Source organism: Stylophora pistillata, chromosome 7, assembly GCF_964205215.1.
Source record: "Stylophora pistillata chromosome 7, jaStyPist1.2, whole genome shotgun sequence".
Lineage (NCBI taxonomy): Eukaryota > Metazoa > Cnidaria > Anthozoa > Scleractinia > Pocilloporidae > Stylophora > Stylophora pistillata.
This window is the reverse complement of record NC_142525.1, coordinates 19,707,427-19,726,083: the sequence shown is the minus strand read 5'-3', so window position 1 is coordinate 19,726,083 and position 18,657 is coordinate 19,707,427. Positions and strand designations below refer to the sequence as shown.

The following is an 18,657-nucleotide window of genomic DNA, read 5'->3' as shown; positions in this document are numbered from 1 at the left end:
TTAGAAACCTCCCCTTCTCTAGCAGCACCCCGAGGGACCCTTCCCGTGTAAGGCTTTTTTTCTCTGATATTCAACATGGCGTCTGTTCGTCAGGCAGACACAGCATTGTGGCTTCATAACAAATTATCTACAGATGATTCTTGGTCTGGTAGTAGCTTGCGGTCTTTACTAACCCAAGATGTCCTCCGTAATATTCCAGAGTGTTTTCATAGGCTTGAAACACAGGTGAAAGTGAAATTATTAATGGCTTTTCTCCATCTTCCCCGTCGAGTGATAGAGGAAATGAGCGGTGAAATGAGCGAAATATTTGAGATTGGAAGCCAGGATGAAGACGAGTGGGTCCGTGTTTTATCTGAGATTCTAAAGTATTATCCAAGCACAGGAATGCTGAATGTTCATCTCGAGCATGTCAGCCCAGTGTTTGCAGAAGTGGCAGAAGAAATCAGAAAGACTGGTAAGATTTACATCTTTACAACACGACAAGTTATGTTTTAAGCTCCTGAAATAATTGTACATACTCAATTTTAATTGAATATAACTGTGGTCTTCAAATACCCCTACAAGAGGGACTGTCATTTATATGATAGGTTGAATGCCAGACAACTCGTCCCCTGGACTATTTGCCCCAGACGATTAGCCCCCAGCTTTGGATGATTAGCCCCCAGTCTTTGGACGATTAGCCCCCAGTCTTAATTAATGTAAAGGAGAAGTTACGTTCATCTGTTGGTCATTGACTTTTGTGAGTGTGTGGCTCCTAAATGATTTTTTTTTTTTGTGAATGGTTATCTTTATTAATGGAGGCAGCTATCGCACTGAGGCCTTCTTGAATACAGGAGATACACATGGTAAGGTAGATGGAAGACATCATATTGAAGATCGCGATTTGTTGTTGCTGAATAAGCTAATACCAGTGTCCACAATTGAAGGATCCCTTTTATACACATCCCTAGGATCAAGATTTTGACTTCGAATGAAACACGCCATTTGATTGGAGGAATCGTTAATTTAAGAAAACAATGTCTTGCGTCAAATTTGCAGAAGTTTGCACATTGCATGTGGGTTTAATTTGATGTAAACAACAATGAATCAAATTTTGCACCTTGTGCATGGGTTTGAAATAAGCAAACAACAATGAGTAAACGTTTGCACGTTGCGCATGGGTTTTCGTTAAACAAATAAATAATAGTCAGTAAAAGTTTGCGCAATGTGGGTGGCGAGTTTGAAATAAACTCCCATTGCCATTAACAAGTAGTCGTCAATAAGCTAAAGTTTCGAAGTTTCGTTCCTGGTTTCTTTCCTTTCCTAATTTTAAAAGTTCTCGAAATAAACAACATGACGAAGAAACATTTGTCAAATATGTAAACAGAAGGAACACAGTTCACTTTTGTAAAATAATATACTTTATAATTTGACATGCATGGCAGCTAAACGTTCATAAGAAACAAATAACAAGAAAATTGTTTATTTCAAAATACATGATAGGGAAACGTTTGTAAAGTAAACAGCAAGAGCACAGTTTATTTCAAGGATGGTGGGTTGGGGGTTAATAGTCCAGAGGCAGGGGGCTAATCGTCCAAAGACTGGGGGCTAATCGTCTGGGGCTAATTGTCCAGGGGGTGAGTTGTCCAGATATCAATAGGTTGAATCCACCACATGCAATTTGATTTTTACACAGGATCTATTGGGGATAGACTCACACATGATGTCACCATTAACATCATTTTGCTTTTTTATCATATGAAAGAAATAGATTGCATCATGTGAGGCATCTTTTCAGCAATAGGTCACAGAAGACGTCAAATTGTGGTCAGAACATCAGTGATAGACTCGCACCTTGTTTGCCTTTTTTTGTCCTTAAGTACCACATTTTGACATCATCTGTGATCAGTTACTGAACAGACACATGGCAACATGAAAGCTGTTTGATAAATACATCATTTTTATTAGTTCAATAGTTATTAGCTATCATCTTAAAATCTGCTCAGGGGAGTTTTCTCCTTATCCTGAGAGTACCCCCTTAAAACAAGGATCCCTTATTCTGTTGTTTTTTATGGTGTTTTTATTTTAAGTTACCAGTCTTCTAGACAGTGGATCTAGTCTTCTTCCTCTGGAGTGCCTATATTTAAACAGAACAGCTCTTGTCACCATGGTAGGACATCAGCCTCCCATTCCCAAACACTTTACACTTAGAAGAAAACCAAAGTCTGCTGCCCTAAAGGCAGAACTTACACAGAAAGGTATTTGTTTTTGTTTTTCTAAATAGAACAATATCCACAAATATGTTACAACACAACTGATAGAGTGGGATAATTATAACCTCTTGACATGCAAATCATGCGGTCAGCAGTCAGCCAAGATGGCGGCGTATTTTTCATCTCTGCTGTTTCTACTTGTTTTAGCGACCATATTGGCTCGGAAATTATATGAGCAGCCTCATTTTACATTGGGAATTGGCAGGTTTTGCCTAAACATTAGTTTAGCAAGTAGCAATCCTATTCCAGAGGGCTTTCAAGTGATTGTTAGCCAATTTAAACCAAACATTTATACATCAACATGTTTGAAGCCAATGAATGTCAGAGGAGCTCTATTTCTTATTCTATTCTTGGGAGCTCTATTTCTTATTCTATTCTTGGGAGGTGACATTGAATTTAATCCTGGACCAAATTGGAAATATCCTTGTGGGGTATGTAGCAAGCCAGTGCGGAGAAACCAAAAGGGGATTCAATGCAATAACTGCAATTTGTGGTACCATACGAAGTGTGCACAGTAGGGGATGAAATTTACCATAATTATTTTAGCTAATTCATCTTGCACCTGGATCTGTGTTAACTGTGGTCAACCCAGTTTTACTGATTCACTATTTGAAAGATCGATTGAATCTTCAAACTCGTTTTCATGTCTGGATCCATTATCACCAGTACCTCCACAGACAACTAGTACACCTAACAACAGACTTAAAGGGAAGAAACCTCAAGCCAGAAAAAATATTTTGACCAAATTAAAAGTTGTCAGTCTAAATTGCGGCAGTATCAGATGTTAAAATGAAAGTGGATTATTTAAATCTCTTTTTGACTCTGAGAAACCTCACGTCGTCCTTGGCTCTGAATCAAAGTTGGACTCATCAGTCTCCAACAGCAAGGTTTTCCCTCATGATTATCTAATTTTCTGTAAAGACAGGATAAGTGACAACCCAGGTGATGGTGTTTTCATTGCTGTACATAGCTCAATTCTAGCAACACAACAACCTAAACTTAACTGTTGAGCTGAAGCCATATGGATTTACCTTACATACATACATACCTACATTAGTTGATCACTCCCCCACAGGGCTTCTCAGGGCTAATCTTACACCCCCCCATTAAGGTTGAGATTGGATGTCAGCATTATCAGGCGCCTCTGGCAGCCGCTTCAGTCCATGTAACGATCTCACCTTCCCCCCACCCATCCCACCCCAGGTGAGGACATTCATCACACAGTAATCTCGTGCATGGGAAATTATCAAACAAAGACCTTTGTATTTAGCATCAGTGTACCGACTGCCTGGATCCCAAGAAGTAGCCCTTGATGAGCTGGAGAACACCTTACTTTCTCTCCAATCAAATGGCTCATGCCCGCGAATTATTATGTGTGGAGATTTCAATGTGCTGGACAATCTGTGGGAACAGTCAGCACTATTGTCTCAATTTCAATAAGGACTTTCTGCAAACCATAGAAAGCTAAACCTTGTTGAGGACTTTGGACTCAATTAGTGAACTTCCCAACCAGCGGTAAATCTACGCAAGATCTTGTTTTCTCCAGCCACCCAGATCTGATATCAAATATTCATAGTATAAATGGAATTAGCAACTGTTGAGCAGTGTCATTTGATCTTAATGTTACAATTAAACCTAACAAGAAAAAACCAAGATCTGTTTATAAATTCAACAAAACAAACTTTAGCCAAGTAAGATCTGATGCGTCAAATCTTTCTGGTGCTTTCTTTGCAAGAAATCCTCAAGGACACACTATTGATGATAACTGGGAATTTTTTAAAACAGGACTTATGGATATCGTACATAAGCTGGTCCCAAAAAAAAACTTGGCTCATGGAGTGATACCCCATGGATGACGAGGGACCTGAAACGCCTGCTGAGAAAGAAGAAAAGACTTTATAACATTAGCAAAAAAATAATAATCCTATTGATTAGAAGAAATATCGGCAATTCCAAAAGCACATGAATATGAAACTTCGCCAGGCTCAAGATAATTTTATTGCTGAAACTCTTGATGTTCAACCTAATGAAAAACCCAAGAAGTTTTGGTCCTACATCAAGGCTAAAAGGCAAGATCAGATTGGAATTCCACCTCTGATGAGTAATTCAGGTATCAAAGTTGATAGCTTATTAAGTAAGGCTCAGATTCTAAACAGCAAAATTAATTTCAACAAGTCTTTATGGTGGAAGATATAACTACTCTTCCCAACCATTCACTCTGTGATAGTACCAGCATGGACTCTCTATCTTTTGATGCTTCAGAACCTTGACTCTAAAAAGGCAAATGGCCCTAATGAAATTCCCACAAGAATTATCAAGGAAACAGCTGCTGAAATTTCTGAAATGGTCTGTTTTCTATTTAACCAATCTTACAATTCAGGCCAGCTGCCTTCAGATTGGTGAAAAGCTAATGTTGTCCCGATTTTTAAGAAAGGTGTTACCAGTAAACAAGATCCTAACAATTATCGACCTGTATCTCTGACTGTGACTTAATGCAAAGTAATGGAGCATATCATCTACCGGAGTATTATGCAGCATTTGGAACATAACAAAATCTTGTCTGCAAACCAACGTGGTTTTAGGAAGAACCATTCATGTGAAATTCAAGTCCCTCTTACTGTTGAGGATCTAGCTAAGAATCTGGATGAGGAATCTGAAATCAATCTACAGATCTTTGATTTCAGCAAAGCATTTGACAAAGTGCCACATCAAAGATTGCTGTCCAAACTTGATAATTATGGTATTCAGGGAAAAACACTTCCTTGGATAACTTCATGGCTGACAGAAAGGTCTCAAAGTGTGGTTGTGGATGGGGAAACCTCAAGTCCCATTAAGGTCATGTCAGGAATTCCACAGGGCACTCTTTTAGGCCCCCTCGTGTTTCTGCTATTTATCAGTGATATTCACGAAAAGTTAGACAGTACTCTGAGGCTGTTTGCTGACAATGCATTGCTCTATAGGGAAATAAACTTGGGGAGTGCCACCATCATTCTCCAGAATGATATCAATAAATTAGTATCCTGGGGCAAAATTTGGCAGATGCAATTCAATACTACCAAATGTCATACAATGAGAATATCCAGGATGAAAGAATCTGTACCAGCTGTTTACTTTTGATCAGCAAGAGTTAACCTCTGTGACAAACCACCCATATCTTGGTGTTCTGCTATCTGATGATTTGGAATGGAATCAACACATTCAAAATATTGTGAATAAAGCCGAGAAGTCTCTTGGCTTATTGAAACGCAACCTTTACCCCTGCTCTATAAGAACAAAACGGTTAGCATACGTATCTATCATGAGACCAAATTTAGAGTATGTCACTGCTGTGTGGGACCTTTACAGACAGGACCACATTGACTTGATTGAAGCTGTCCAGAGGTGTGCAGCTAGATTTATTAAAAAGGACAACAGTAGATCCTCTTCTGTGACAAACATGTTGAAGTCATTAGATTTAGATCATTTGAAAGATAGACACAAAGCCCATCGTTTGAATATTTTTTATTTAGTAGTTAATACAACCACAGCAACAAATTTTATTTAAGCTTAATAAGAAAATTACAATGCTTGGGCCTGCAAGTAGTTAGGACTATTCGAGGCCGGCAGAAGAGAGGAAAATAAAAAAAAAAAGAAAAGAATTCTATAGAAAATGAATATTTATATGTAAAATTATAATATATAGACAAACAATCCTAAAAGAAATCTAGTTTGCCATGTGGCTTATAGACAGAATGAAACAGGAGGGCAGACTGTAGTATATACTGGAAGTACACAATTATAATTTTGAGAATTATACTCTAATATGAGCAATTCTTATATAATCATCCTCTTTTTTCAGAATTTCAAAGAGTTTTATTATTTCCTTTATTGCACTTTTAAATTGATTTTTTTTAAGTGCTTTGATAGGAAGTGGAGTACTGTTCCAGACTAAGGTGCCTTAAGTAGAGAAGGCTCTCTTCATATTTTCAGTTCTAACTTGTTCAACATAATAATTTTCATTGGTAACAGATCTAGTCTGGTAACTGTGGATAGAAGCCAGCTTTGTGAACATAATTATTCTTCAAACAACAACAAACATATGAAACATATGTGTGAACTGCGGTTATGAGACGTATATGAGAACGATTCTTCGCAGTAAAGCACTATTTGAGCAATAGTGAAAATCAGACCTGAAAAAAATTTCAGGCCTGTACGGGATTCGAACGACTGACCTCTGCGATACTAGTGCAGCGCTCTACCAATTGGTAGAGCGCTGCTAATCTACCAATTGGTAGAGCGCTGCACTAGTATCGCAGAGGTCAGTGGTTCGAATCCCGTACAGGCCTGAAATTTTTTTCAGGTCTGATTTTCACTATTGCTCAAATAGTGCTTTACTGCGAAGAATCATTCTCATATACGTCTCATAACCGCAGTTCACACATATGTTTCATATGTTTGTTGTTGTTTGATTTATCATCTACGGGTTGATATCGAATTAATTTGATGGCCTGCTCCCAGTTGGCTTGTTAGCTCAATTGGTAGAGCGCTGCACTAGTATCGCAGAGGTCAGTGGTTCGAATCCCGTACAGGCCTGAAATTTTTTTCAGGTCTGATTTTCACTATTGCTCAAATAGTGCTTTACTGCGAAGAATTGTTCTCATATACATAATTATTCTTAATGTTATCAGGAACGAGATTATTGTGGACATTGTGCATTAAAAGGCTCATTTGCTCAAAGCACAAGAATGATATCAGCAACTGTTTAGTTTGTAAGAATAACAGAACTGCATGAGCCGCCACCCAGTTAGCCCAATGGATAGTGCGCTGGACTGTTGTGCGGGAGGTCAAGGGTTCGAGCCCCGTCTGGACCAACACTCAAGGTCTTAAAATAATTGAGAAGAATTTGCTGCCTTTCTATAACATCAAGAAATGGTTAGATATTCTAGTCTTTTCGGATAGGGACGAATAAATGGAGGTCCCGTCTCCTGCAGGGTTGGGGTGGGAGACAATAATTTCCCACACACGAGATTACTGTGTGTGTCCTACATAGATGACTCTAAGATCTTCTTATCCTTTCCAATCAAAGATACCGAGTCTGCAAAACACGATCTTGAGGTAGATTTAAGACGGGTGGCTACATGGTGTAGTAAAAATCAACTACTAATTAACCCTGAAAAGACCAAGTTCCTAATGGTTGTTGGGACACAACAACTACTACACAGGCTTCCTAACAAAATTGCGATCTCTTTCTTGGGGAAAGAGGTCACACCTGTATCCAGCGCTAAGGATCTTGGAATAATTCTAGATAACTTAACCTATGACCAACACATTCATCAAATTACCTCATCGTGCATGGCCAAACTTTGTCAAATAAATAGGGTAAAGAACAGTTTTGATAGGGACACACTACGTACGATCATCTCCGCTCTAGTCCTAAGCAAGTTGTTCTATTGCTCTACTGTTTGGTCAAACAGAACTGCTGCAAAGATCAAGAAGCTTCAATCCATTCAGAATTTCGCATACAGAATCATTACAAACATCAAGAAATTTGATCATATTACACCTTCACTACAGAGACACTGTAATGACATTTAGGTGCATCAAGGGCCTGGCCCCCACATACTTATGTGAGTCTTTTCGATAGCACAAGTCTATTCACTATCATGACACTAGAAACAAAGAATCCCTTGATATTCCTCCAAGTAAGACCAAGTCCGGCCAGCGACGTTTCCTCCACAGAGCAGTCAACATTTGGAACAATTTAGACAATGTTTTCAAACAGTTATCTTAAACACCATTTTAAAAAGAAGTTGAAAATACACATGGTTGAGAACTATTTTAATGACCGTTTTTTATAAATCATAATTTCATTCATTTATTATCATAATATATTTGTATTGTTTAGTATTGAAAAGCCCTTAGGGGAATGCTACTAAAGGGTAGGTAGGTAGGTAGGTAGGTAGGTAGGTAGGTGGGTAGGTGGGTAGGTGGGTAGGTGGGTAGGTGTTCCAGGTTCATGCCATGATTGAAGGATAATCTTATGAACCACATGTGGTAATGCTCATTGGAGTATTGTCATGAGGGCAGGAACTAGTTGCTTGGTTTTCCCTTCAGAGGGAAAGGAGCTTGATGCAGACAGTGACTCCTGATGATTATTTATGCGGTGTGAAACTTAATTCTTATAATTAGGTGGTGTGAAACTTAGTTCCTATAATTAGTGACACGTAATTCTACTGAAAGTGAATAAAAGCTAAGTTTTAAAGTTCGATAGGTAGAATTTGTTTTCATGACGGCATTTGGAAACTAGTTCAGATCTCATGTTGAGTAAAGTGTTTTTGTTGGCTTGGAGAATGCGGACTTTTTCTGCGAGGCACAGATTACATTTCTTAGTTTTGTTATAGTAGGCAGGAGTGTGGCAGAGAATAGACCAGTGAATTGAGTAGGTTGTTTGACTGTTTTTCAGATCCCAGGTGTACTTTGATAGTTCAGTGGAGTTGGAGAACTTAGGGTTGCGGAAAGAAAGCGTGTGTTGGGTGTAGCGGTGTTTGAATGTACCTTCTGTGAGACCTATGTAGTTTTCTCCATTGCGGTTGTTGTTCGTTGTGATGTTGGCTTTGTAGATCAGGCTTGAAGAGAGACATTTATTATTTAGGGGGGGCAATTTGCTTTCATCCTGCAGTTGCATCCATCTTCCTGGGTAGTTTGGGGGGTGTTGAAAATGTTTTTGTTGTGGCGGCTGATAATAGATTCCATATTTTCCACGCAGCAGTTGCTTACTTTGACTGTGTTCTTGTTGAAAATTTTGGAGTAGCAGTGCGATTTTGGGGAGTGTTTTTGGATTAGGGATAGGAATTTTCTTGCAATGTTGGTCTGGACATTCTTTCTGAAGGGAGGGTTGAACCATATTGTTTTCCAGTTTCTGTTCTTCTGGGAGTTAGCTGTGGGTGCTTTGTAGTCGTGGAATTCTAGTTTGGTGTGGTATCCACTTGCTTTTAGTGCAGACTCGCATGGAGGCTTGGCATTATCGAATACTTCTCTATTACATGAGTTGACGGAAAGTCGTCGGTTGATTGATTCAGGTAGATGGGCGATTATGGGCAGTAGATGGTTGGATTTCGTGTTGATGTAGAGGGGGTCGTTGTTCGGCTTGCGGTAAGAATGGTATGTACCAGATTTGAGGTTAAGCATGATGTCTAGGAAATTACGTAGAAGAAGTGACTTGGAATAACATTTGATGATAAAAACTTGCGACAAAACGTTGCTTGATAACATTGTAAAATTTAAAAACGATAAAAAGCTATAGAAAGCTAAAATCGACGAACGTTAACATAACGTCATCAAGTCAAGAATGTATAAAAATAAGTTCTATAAATACTAAAAACGAACAATAAGAGAAAATAATTTGCGGGTTCAACAAAAAGTTTAGCACCTATAGAGTCCATTTGCACATTCAGATTAGGTTTGAATTTCTTAATATAAAGCATTTCAAACACTAAACAATCAAATTTGGTTTGACACTTTCTCAGAATCTTAAAATGACTATCATTCAAATGATCCCTCCTACCATGCGCTTCATGAAAATGCTTGCCAATTGCCGAATTTTTGTGTTCAGCGACACGTTGAAAAAGGTGTCAGGCCGTATAGCCAACATAATCTGCATCGCACAGATCACATACAAAATGATAAACAACGCATCACTGATTAACAATTGACAGCTTGGGTTCTTTAGGTTTTAGGTCTTGTTCTAATTTCTTGCTTACAAAAAGTGGCTGCAAAATGAGGCCAATCTTATTACTGAGATCACACAGCTGTCTCTGAACAGAATTAGCTGAAACCTGATCTTTGAATGGTAGATTAGTTCTGACTATGTTGCTCTTGTCAGCATTTCTCTCCGCTGTGCCTATTGAAGGTTTACGAGAAACAAGATTGGAAAAAACAGAATCTATAAGACTACAAGGGTAATCAAGATGGATAAAAATGGAGTGCAATTTGGCACATTCTTCATTGAAACCCTCTATTGTGGAGGATAGTACATAAGCACTATGTAACATTGTCTTTAATAAAGAGTCTTTATAGCGTTTGTCAGTATGACTATGGAAATGTAAAAGCAAGCCAATATTAGTTGGCTTTCTATAGACTTGAGTTTCAAGTTTTGTTCCATTCTTGATGATATCAAGGCCGATGAAAGGAATCCTATCATCAACAGGAAGCTCCATCGTGAACAGTAAACTGGGATGTAGGCCATTCAGGGTAGTAAGAAACTTAGTGGCAGCATCAGTGTTTGACATTCTTATAAGAGTATCATCAACGTATCTTCTGTATAAATGAGGCATCAAGCCATCGCGTGTGAGTTTCTCTTCGAGGTGGCACATGAAGACGTTTGCTATTAGGGGGCCAAGGGGGGGAGCCCATAGCTACTCCATCCGTTTGCTCATACTACTGACCATCAAACTGAAAAAGTTGATTGGTTATGGATTTCTAGCAATTTAACAAGCTGATCTTTTTGGAGGATAAGCCCATGGGTTTTATTAAACCAGTCATCTGCGAAGGCTTTGTTGACTAAGATGTTAATAGTCTCATCCAACAGCACATTGGTGAAGAGAGCTGTAACATCATAACAGACCAGAATATCATCTTCATTAACAGAGAGGTTACAAATTTCATTGGCAAAATCAAAAGCATCGGTAATTGTGTACTCCTTTATGGAAAGTGGTTTCAGCTTTTCTTCAAGCCACTTGGCGAGCTTGTGATTGTACATTCTGGTGACAGATAAAATGGGCCTCACACTTAACGTGGCTTTGTGAGTCTTAGGAAGGCCATAGAGATGTGCAAACCGGGAACTTTTTGGAGAGAGTATATTTGCAATTTGCAATTTCCAACTCCCTGAGCTCGACTTCTAACAACTGCGACATGGGACTATACAGAGACGACGGACTCGCATTACTAAAAAATGCCCCAGGAAGGGGTCCCATGTGGCAGTTATTAGATGTCGAGCTCAGGGAGTTGAAAATTGCAAATTGTAGATACGCTCTCTCCGAAAAGTCTAGGAAATTGGCTGTTTTCAGGCTAGTTTTTATGGAGATGGTGGGGCTGTGCTATTTAAAGAGACTAATGAATTTCTTTCTGGTTCGTTCCACTTGGGGTCCTGGGGCATTTTTTAGTAATGCGAGCCCATCGTCTCTGTATAGCAGTTGTTAGAAGTCAAGCTCAGGGAGTTGAGGATGAACAGGCCGATGAGATCACATATCTCAGTGCCGTCGTAACTGCCCATGGTTATGTCAAATAAGGAGTCGTTAAACTAGAATTCTGCAATTACGAAGCACCCACAGCTAACGCCCACAAGAACGGAAACTGGAAAATAATATGGTTCAACCCTCCCTTCAGTAACAACATTCAGACCAACATCGCAGGAAAATTCCTATCCCTAATCCAAAAACACTTCCCGAAATCGCATCGCTACTCAACAAGAACACAGTCAAAGTAAGCTACTGCTGCATGGAAAATATGGAATCTATTATCAGCTGCCACAACAAAAACATTCTCAACACCCCCCAAACTACCCAGAAAGATTGATGCAACTGCAGGACGAAAGCGAATTGCCCCCTAAATAATAAATGTCTCTCTACAAGCCTGATCTACAAAGCCAACGTCACAATGAACAATGACCCCAATGGAAAAAACTACATAGGTCTCACAAGGTACATTTAAATGCCACTACACCCAACACACACTTTCCTTCCGTGACCCTAAGTACTCCAATTCCACCAAACTATCAAAACACACCTGGGATCTGAAAAACAGCCAAACAACCTACTCGATTCACTGGTCTATTCTCTGACACACTCCTGCCTATTCTAACAAAACTAAGAAATGCAATCTGTGCCTCGCAGAAAAAGTCCGCATTCTCCAAGCCTGCAAAAACACTTTACTCAACACGAGATCTGAACTAGTTTCCAAATGCCGCCACAAAAACAAATTCTACCTATCGAACTTTAAAACTTAGCTTTTATTCACTTTCAGTAGAATTACATGTCACTAATTATAGGAACTAAGTTTCACTCCGCCTAATTATAGGAATTAAGTTTCACAGCATAATTAGCATCCTGTATATAAGGTATGTCTTCCATTGGAATAACCACCGTCTGATGATTGCGAAAGCGTGAAACTACGAGTCACGGAAACTTTGTTTCATTGTCGATTTTACTATTTCCATTTACGCTCTACTTTATGTATTGAGCACTATACAGCCAGCTAAAGCATCTCCTCCAGATATATATATATATTGTGGGAGGAAAAAAGACAAGTAAACTACAAGTTCATCCCTACAAGCCTGTTTCGTGGTTGCCCACTCATCAGGGGATTTTTCCACTCATCAGGGGAAAAATCCCCTGATTAGTGGGCGACCACGAAACAGGCTTGTAGGGATGAACTTGTAGTTTACTTGTCTTTTTCCTCCCACAATATATACTTCGCTTTACTTCTATGTATTGAGCACTGTTCTACGAAAATCAAGTCACACCTTATATATATATATATATATATATATATATATATATAGGCAGAAATGTGATGGTCAAGAGGCCAACTCCAATGTAGCTTTGTTGGTTTATTAGCTCGATAAACCAACAAAGCTACATTGGAGTTGGCCTCTTGACCATCACATTTCTGCTTTTATTTACGTTATTTCAAGAGCCCACGATCGCCTCAGTGATCCTCCAAGCTGCGCATTTGAGAATGATCATCATTGTTTGTGGGACCCCTTACAAGTTTCTACTATAGATATATATATATATCTTGGGGAGATTCTTTAGCTGGCTGTATAGTGCTCAATAAGTAAAGTAGAGCATAAATAGAAATAGAAAAATCAACAATGAAACAAAGTTTCCATGACTCGTAGTTTCATGCTTTCACAATCATCAGATGGTGGTTATTCCAATGGAAGACATACCTTATATACTTTATATATAAAAAACAGGGTAAAGAATTCACCTTCTTTGCCACGAAAGAAACATTTCGGATAAAACATTCTATGAACTGCACATCAACAAACTTGGTTCACGTAATAACATGTCCAGGATGTGGACATAATTATATAGGAGAAATGGGTGATGTCCTGAGAAGTGGAGTGACAGTCCACAAACAACAAATTAGAGACCCGCACGCACGTATGCTGGGAGTCAGCAAATATATTGATGAATGTGCTGTGGGATTGACCCCTCAGTTCACTATCTTTCCATTTTACAAGATTCCCGGCCCTTCTGAGATCATGAGAAAGAACAAAGAAAGATTTTTTATTTCTAATTATAAACCCGTTCTTAATTATTTGAAATTATGCTAATTGCTCGTGTGTGCTTTGAATTACAATAACCATTGTAATTGCAATATATTAGATCTGTGATGTAATAAGTCAATAAACACACTTTGCTATGCCTGAAGAGCCGCAACAGCGGTGAAATGCGTAGCGCAAAAGCAAAGAAAAAGAAAAAGTGTACTTTCGTTTTCCATTTATTTCAGTATACATGTATATATGATAGTTATATGTATACTACACACCTGAACTCAGTGAAAGGATGTCACAGTCATAAACTTGTAACTCCTGTTTTTTGGTCTACAAAACATGCCACTGAATTCACCAAGAAATTAAGTTGGTGAGTAACAATGACAAATGTTAACAGTTTTTTTTGTGTTGTATGTAAAGCCAGTGAAGCAGTTTCAGCACATAAAAAAGGCCTTGGAACTTCAATGAGCTCAGCCCACAAGCTTCAGTCACCAAAGAAGTTTGAAGCTCCTGGTCAGTAAGAGAATTATTATCAAACAAATGATACTGTATAAGTGCAACCTCTATAATTCAGCTGCAAGTTATCCTGTTTATGGTGTGAAAAGTTTGCTTAATGTCTTATATTTCCCCACAACAGCAGTAACAATTATAATGATGTTAATGAATGCAAATAGGTCAGTACAGACTTGGTGCATTCAATTTTACTTGTGTTGATCAAAGTATGTCTCTCCTCACTAACAGTCAGAGTAACACCAAGAATGTCAAACCGTCCAACCCCCAGCAGAGGGACTCCATCCACTGGTTCATCTAGGAGCATTATCTCTGCTGCTACACTCAAACATCATGGCCGCACAAAGGTGACTGTCTCCATTGTACATGTATGTGGCTTAGGGCTGTGATCTTAAAGATACCATTCTGCCTTTTTTGGTAGCAAATAGGTACAAGTTGTAACTGATTTGGACTGCTATCCTTGATACCTTTAGTTACCAACATTGGTTATTATACTTAAAATTTTGTTTGCTTGAGGAAAATTGTGGCATTTGAATGTTTAGACAAGGAACATGGTTTTGACTTTGGCAAAGTACTAAACCAGTGTTGCACAATACTCATGGGCTGGATTCCCACTCAAGCTTGAACTCTTTTTTTTTCCAGGCTTTAGTTTTACTAGGCTTTAGAATAGACAACTATGATAATCATGCTTCTTTTAAAATCTTACCTCAGCAGTTTAAATATATTATTTTCATTATACCAGTATTGTGTATCGTATTAGGTAATGCAGTCTTCTGCCAGGGTTGTATGATTGAAATTCCCCATTCATGCTCAAAACAAAGATTTGTCAGTCTGAACCGGTATGAATCTTACAGCTATACAGCTATATTACAGCAGTCGAAAGATCACCCAAAAAATTAAAAAGAAACCATGTGATAATTCCCTTTATGCCAACAGCTTCTGGATATAAATGAACAGCCAATAGGAGGTGGTAGAGAACTCAAAAGGAGAAAGAAATTGGCAGGTAATAAAAGCACTTACACAGTTACCCTGCAAGTACGCACTTTTCAAGTTTCGTTAGAAAAGTCAAGAACGCAAAAAAATATTTAACTCTCAGTTTTACTCGAGAATTTCAATGCCTCAAAGGATTTGAATTAAAAGGTACACATTTTTATCAGATGCGAGGCTATGGGTGGCTTCATGGATGAACCAATCTTGAGAGGAGATTTTTCTCTGTTTTTAATTTTTCTGTTTGTTAGAGTCATGATCATGAACTTTTGTTTATATGACGTTATCAACAATAGAGTCCGAACAAGCAGAGGAGGCAAAACAAAAGAAACTTGACAACAATACTAAACCTCCAGAACCAAGCACACCTGATTATGCTGCAGGTCTAACACCCATGACTCAACCAACCAAGGTACTGTACATTCACCTTTCAAATCTTCAAACGTGTTTATGCCTGCATAGGTCACAATTAAACCTGTCAAATAGAACACTCACGAGATTAGTCAAATTCAACAGGCCATGTTACTGTACAATGTGATTAACTTTGCAATTGACATAAACTGCAAGGACACCCTCTACAATTACTCTTCCTCGGTACAGGTACAAGCTATTTGTTCTCACATTGTTTTCTTTCCATAGGCAAATGTTGTCTTAATTTAGTCCCCATGTACTTCTTATTTTCAAGTCTGCGTGTTGTCTTAGCACATTAAACTTGATTTGATAAAATAATCAGTTCAAGAAGTGATCATGTGTTCAATTACGTGTTCATGTGCGCCCTGCCTTTTATCAAAATCTTCAATTGGCATCTTGCTGTTCATTAATTTTTTTCGCTTTACTTCATGCATTAAAAGCCACCCTCAAGTCCAGAGACACCATCATCAAGCATGCCAGCTCCATCATCAGCTCCGTCATATGTACCCCAGGCTGCCTCAAACATTTCCCAAGCCCCTGCAGCAGCAGCAGCAGCAGCAGCAGATACACTCAGTGAGAGCACCATTAACCTCAAGAGAGAGTTAGAAGTAAGACTCCTTTCTAATTGTTTGTTTTGTTACCTTGGAAACAATTTTGATTTACCTTAACATGTTTGAGTACATGCAAAACTAAAGATGTGCTTTCTTATATGAAGATGCACATGGAACAACAGCGCCAGTTAATGATGAGAGAGCGACAACAAAAACAGGCAGCCGCTGCTGCAATGGCCGCTAGTTCTTCAAGTTCTACATCACCAGCTGCTAGTGATTCTACAAGAAGTCCTGCTGCAGCACCTTCCCCTGGGGCATCGAATACACAACAACAGCAGCAACAGCAAGCAAATAAACGGCAACTTACGCTAACGGTACGTGCGCTCTACATAAAGAACGGAACAAGTGGTAACACTTTGCGACCTTGTGAGGCCTTGGGTTCATTTAGCATATACTGTGTGTAGTTAGGGCGTTCTTTTACCACCAATTAATTAATTAATAAGCTAAATTCTAATAAATTGATTCCAAATACCAACTGAAATAATGAAACAAGTAGATTTCATGTTGCCGTACGTTTGTACGGTAATAGATCGCAGAGGACGTCAAAATGTGATAAGAACAAAAACGACGCACACGAAGCGCAGCCTGATAAAAACTTTATAATGTCCTCGAAGGATCGATATAGACTTCAGCTATTCTTTAGCCTCAAGATCTTGAACAGGGCTTTTGCGCATTATCAGTAATCTATGATGATCTCGGAGATTTTTGCATACGTCGTGGTAATCTGGTGAGTACGGACTGGGACTCTTGTCTGGGACTCTTGTCTGGGACTCTTGTCTGGGACTCTTGTCTGGGACTCTTGTCTGTAAAGATGTGGCCCAGGATCTTTTAAGATCTTCACTTGTTTCTGTGAAATTCCTTATTGGAAATTCAGATTTTATTCTTTTCAAATTTATTTTTCAGCGGGAACAAATGTTAGCAGCTCATGAAATGTTCAAGAATGCGAACCGAGTGAGTCGCGCTGAAAAGGCCCTTATTCTTGGGTTTATGGCCGGTGCTCGAGGTAAATAAACGATGTATTTGTAGTGATTCCTGAGTGTAAAATAAGTCGAATCGATGAAATTTTCAGCCCTCAAAAGCTTGTTATTCGCTGCAAGTGTGCGGGATGTACGCTTACTGTTACATTCATCCTGTTATCAAACTTGTTTGATTGCAGAGAAACCATATTCCCATCAAGGTTCCATAGTAACTATCAAGCTGAGTGAAAACACGGAAACTGTTACATTACCAGACGGCAATCAACAGATGCAGTTGGTGGAAATGCTCTTTGAAATGAATTATGACACGGGTCATTGGCGGAGACTTAAACGAACCAGAGTGGTCTCTAAAAATGGTGCATCCACCTCAGCACAAAAAACCGCTTGATTCACCGCAGACGTAATTCAGGAATTCACTCTGCATCCCTCGCGTGTACAGGAGTGGAAGGATCTCAATCTCATGCATGAATTTGTCCACCAGCTTTTTATAACTGACTAACAACGATATTGCTGCAATATGGTTGGCTGTCAAGGAACATCATGCAGCAGTTGATTCAAATGCTATTTATCAGTAGTGACACCTGTCTCTTGTGACAAAAAGGAACCAGATGATCTGGAATAAGCTAAGATTGGGAGGCCAAACTGAATTATGCCGGAAGGTGGAACTGAAGAATACTGGAAGGCCAAGCCATTTACTGTTTGTTGTAAAGAGTCAGATAAAGAGGAAAGCGAAAAACAATTAGTTGAAAATTGTTCTGTGGGAATGAATGTTCATTGTGAATTCAAAAGTTAAGGAGGCTGAAGTATTTTATTTAAAAGAGAATACAATTGGCGAGAGAGGGTAGCGTTGCCGTTACTTTTGGAATAAGAGCCTTAAGTTTTTTTTTTTGTGATTTTTGTTGTTCCTCTTTTTCTGGAAATTATACTTTTCAAAAATTTGAAAAGAAAACAGACAGGATCAATGGTGTTAAGAGATAGCTATGTAGTATAAATGGAAGAGACATTAAGCACAATTTAAGCTCGTTTTGCGCGAAAAGGCAAATGCTGAGTTCCAGAGTATAGACGTGTAGCACTAAATCTTTTTTCAGTTGGGCGGGAGGGGGTCAACTAAGGCCTTTTCGTCATCCAATCAGGGCCCAGTTGTTCGAAGGCCGATAAGGGCTGACCCAGGGTTCAATCTTAATCCAAGTTTCTACATTTCTCTGTTGAAAGACCGTTTTGGGATTATTTTCCCAATTCTTGTTAAAGCACTCGATCATCAAATTGTAGACAAATTGAATTAAACTGAATTTTCTTTAAAGCTTTCAGATCAGAAATCCAATTTTACACTAATTGTGGGTTATCTTAACTCACCTCTGAACAACCCGGCCCAGGTCGTTAGGAAGCCTTTGAGCATGCTCACCTCTGAACAACCCGGCCCAGGTCGTTAGGAAGCCTTTTAGGAGATCAGAGGGCCCTATTTACGCACTTAACTGAGTTAACCGTATTGAACACGGTTACAAATCATTTGCACCACAAGTGGTAGTAATGACGCAATCTGATTGGCCAATTTGCCGTTATCGTTAAGAGTACGAACAACGATGCTCTCGTCAACGTATCACTCAATGCCATTATCAGCTCTCCACAAACATCGATTTACTCGACTTCGATAT

The 18,657-nt window shown here is 39.0% G+C and overlaps 1 protein-coding gene and 1 pseudogene across 1 annotated transcript; one reads left to right on the top strand and one right to left on the bottom strand.

Moving 5' to 3' along the window:
• The first annotated feature begins 55 nt into the window (after nucleotides 1-55).
• On the top strand, nucleotides 56-17,744 carry LOC111330869 (negative elongation factor A). The gene is made up of 10 exons (XM_022935840.2): nucleotides 56-454; nucleotides 2,070-2,237; nucleotides 13,930-14,022; nucleotides 14,251-14,366; nucleotides 14,956-15,022; nucleotides 15,303-15,418; nucleotides 15,858-16,025; nucleotides 16,133-16,342; nucleotides 16,932-17,031; nucleotides 17,185-17,744. Exons 1-10 carry the CDS (start codon nucleotides 76-78, stop codon nucleotides 17,391-17,393), a joined length of 1,626 nt encoding a protein of 541 aa, XP_022791575.2. The 5' UTR covers nucleotides 56-75; the 3' UTR covers nucleotides 17,394-17,744.
• On the bottom strand, nucleotides 5,563-11,203 carry LOC148726983 (uncharacterized; annotated as a pseudogene).
• Nucleotides 17,745-18,657: the final 913 nt, after the last annotated feature.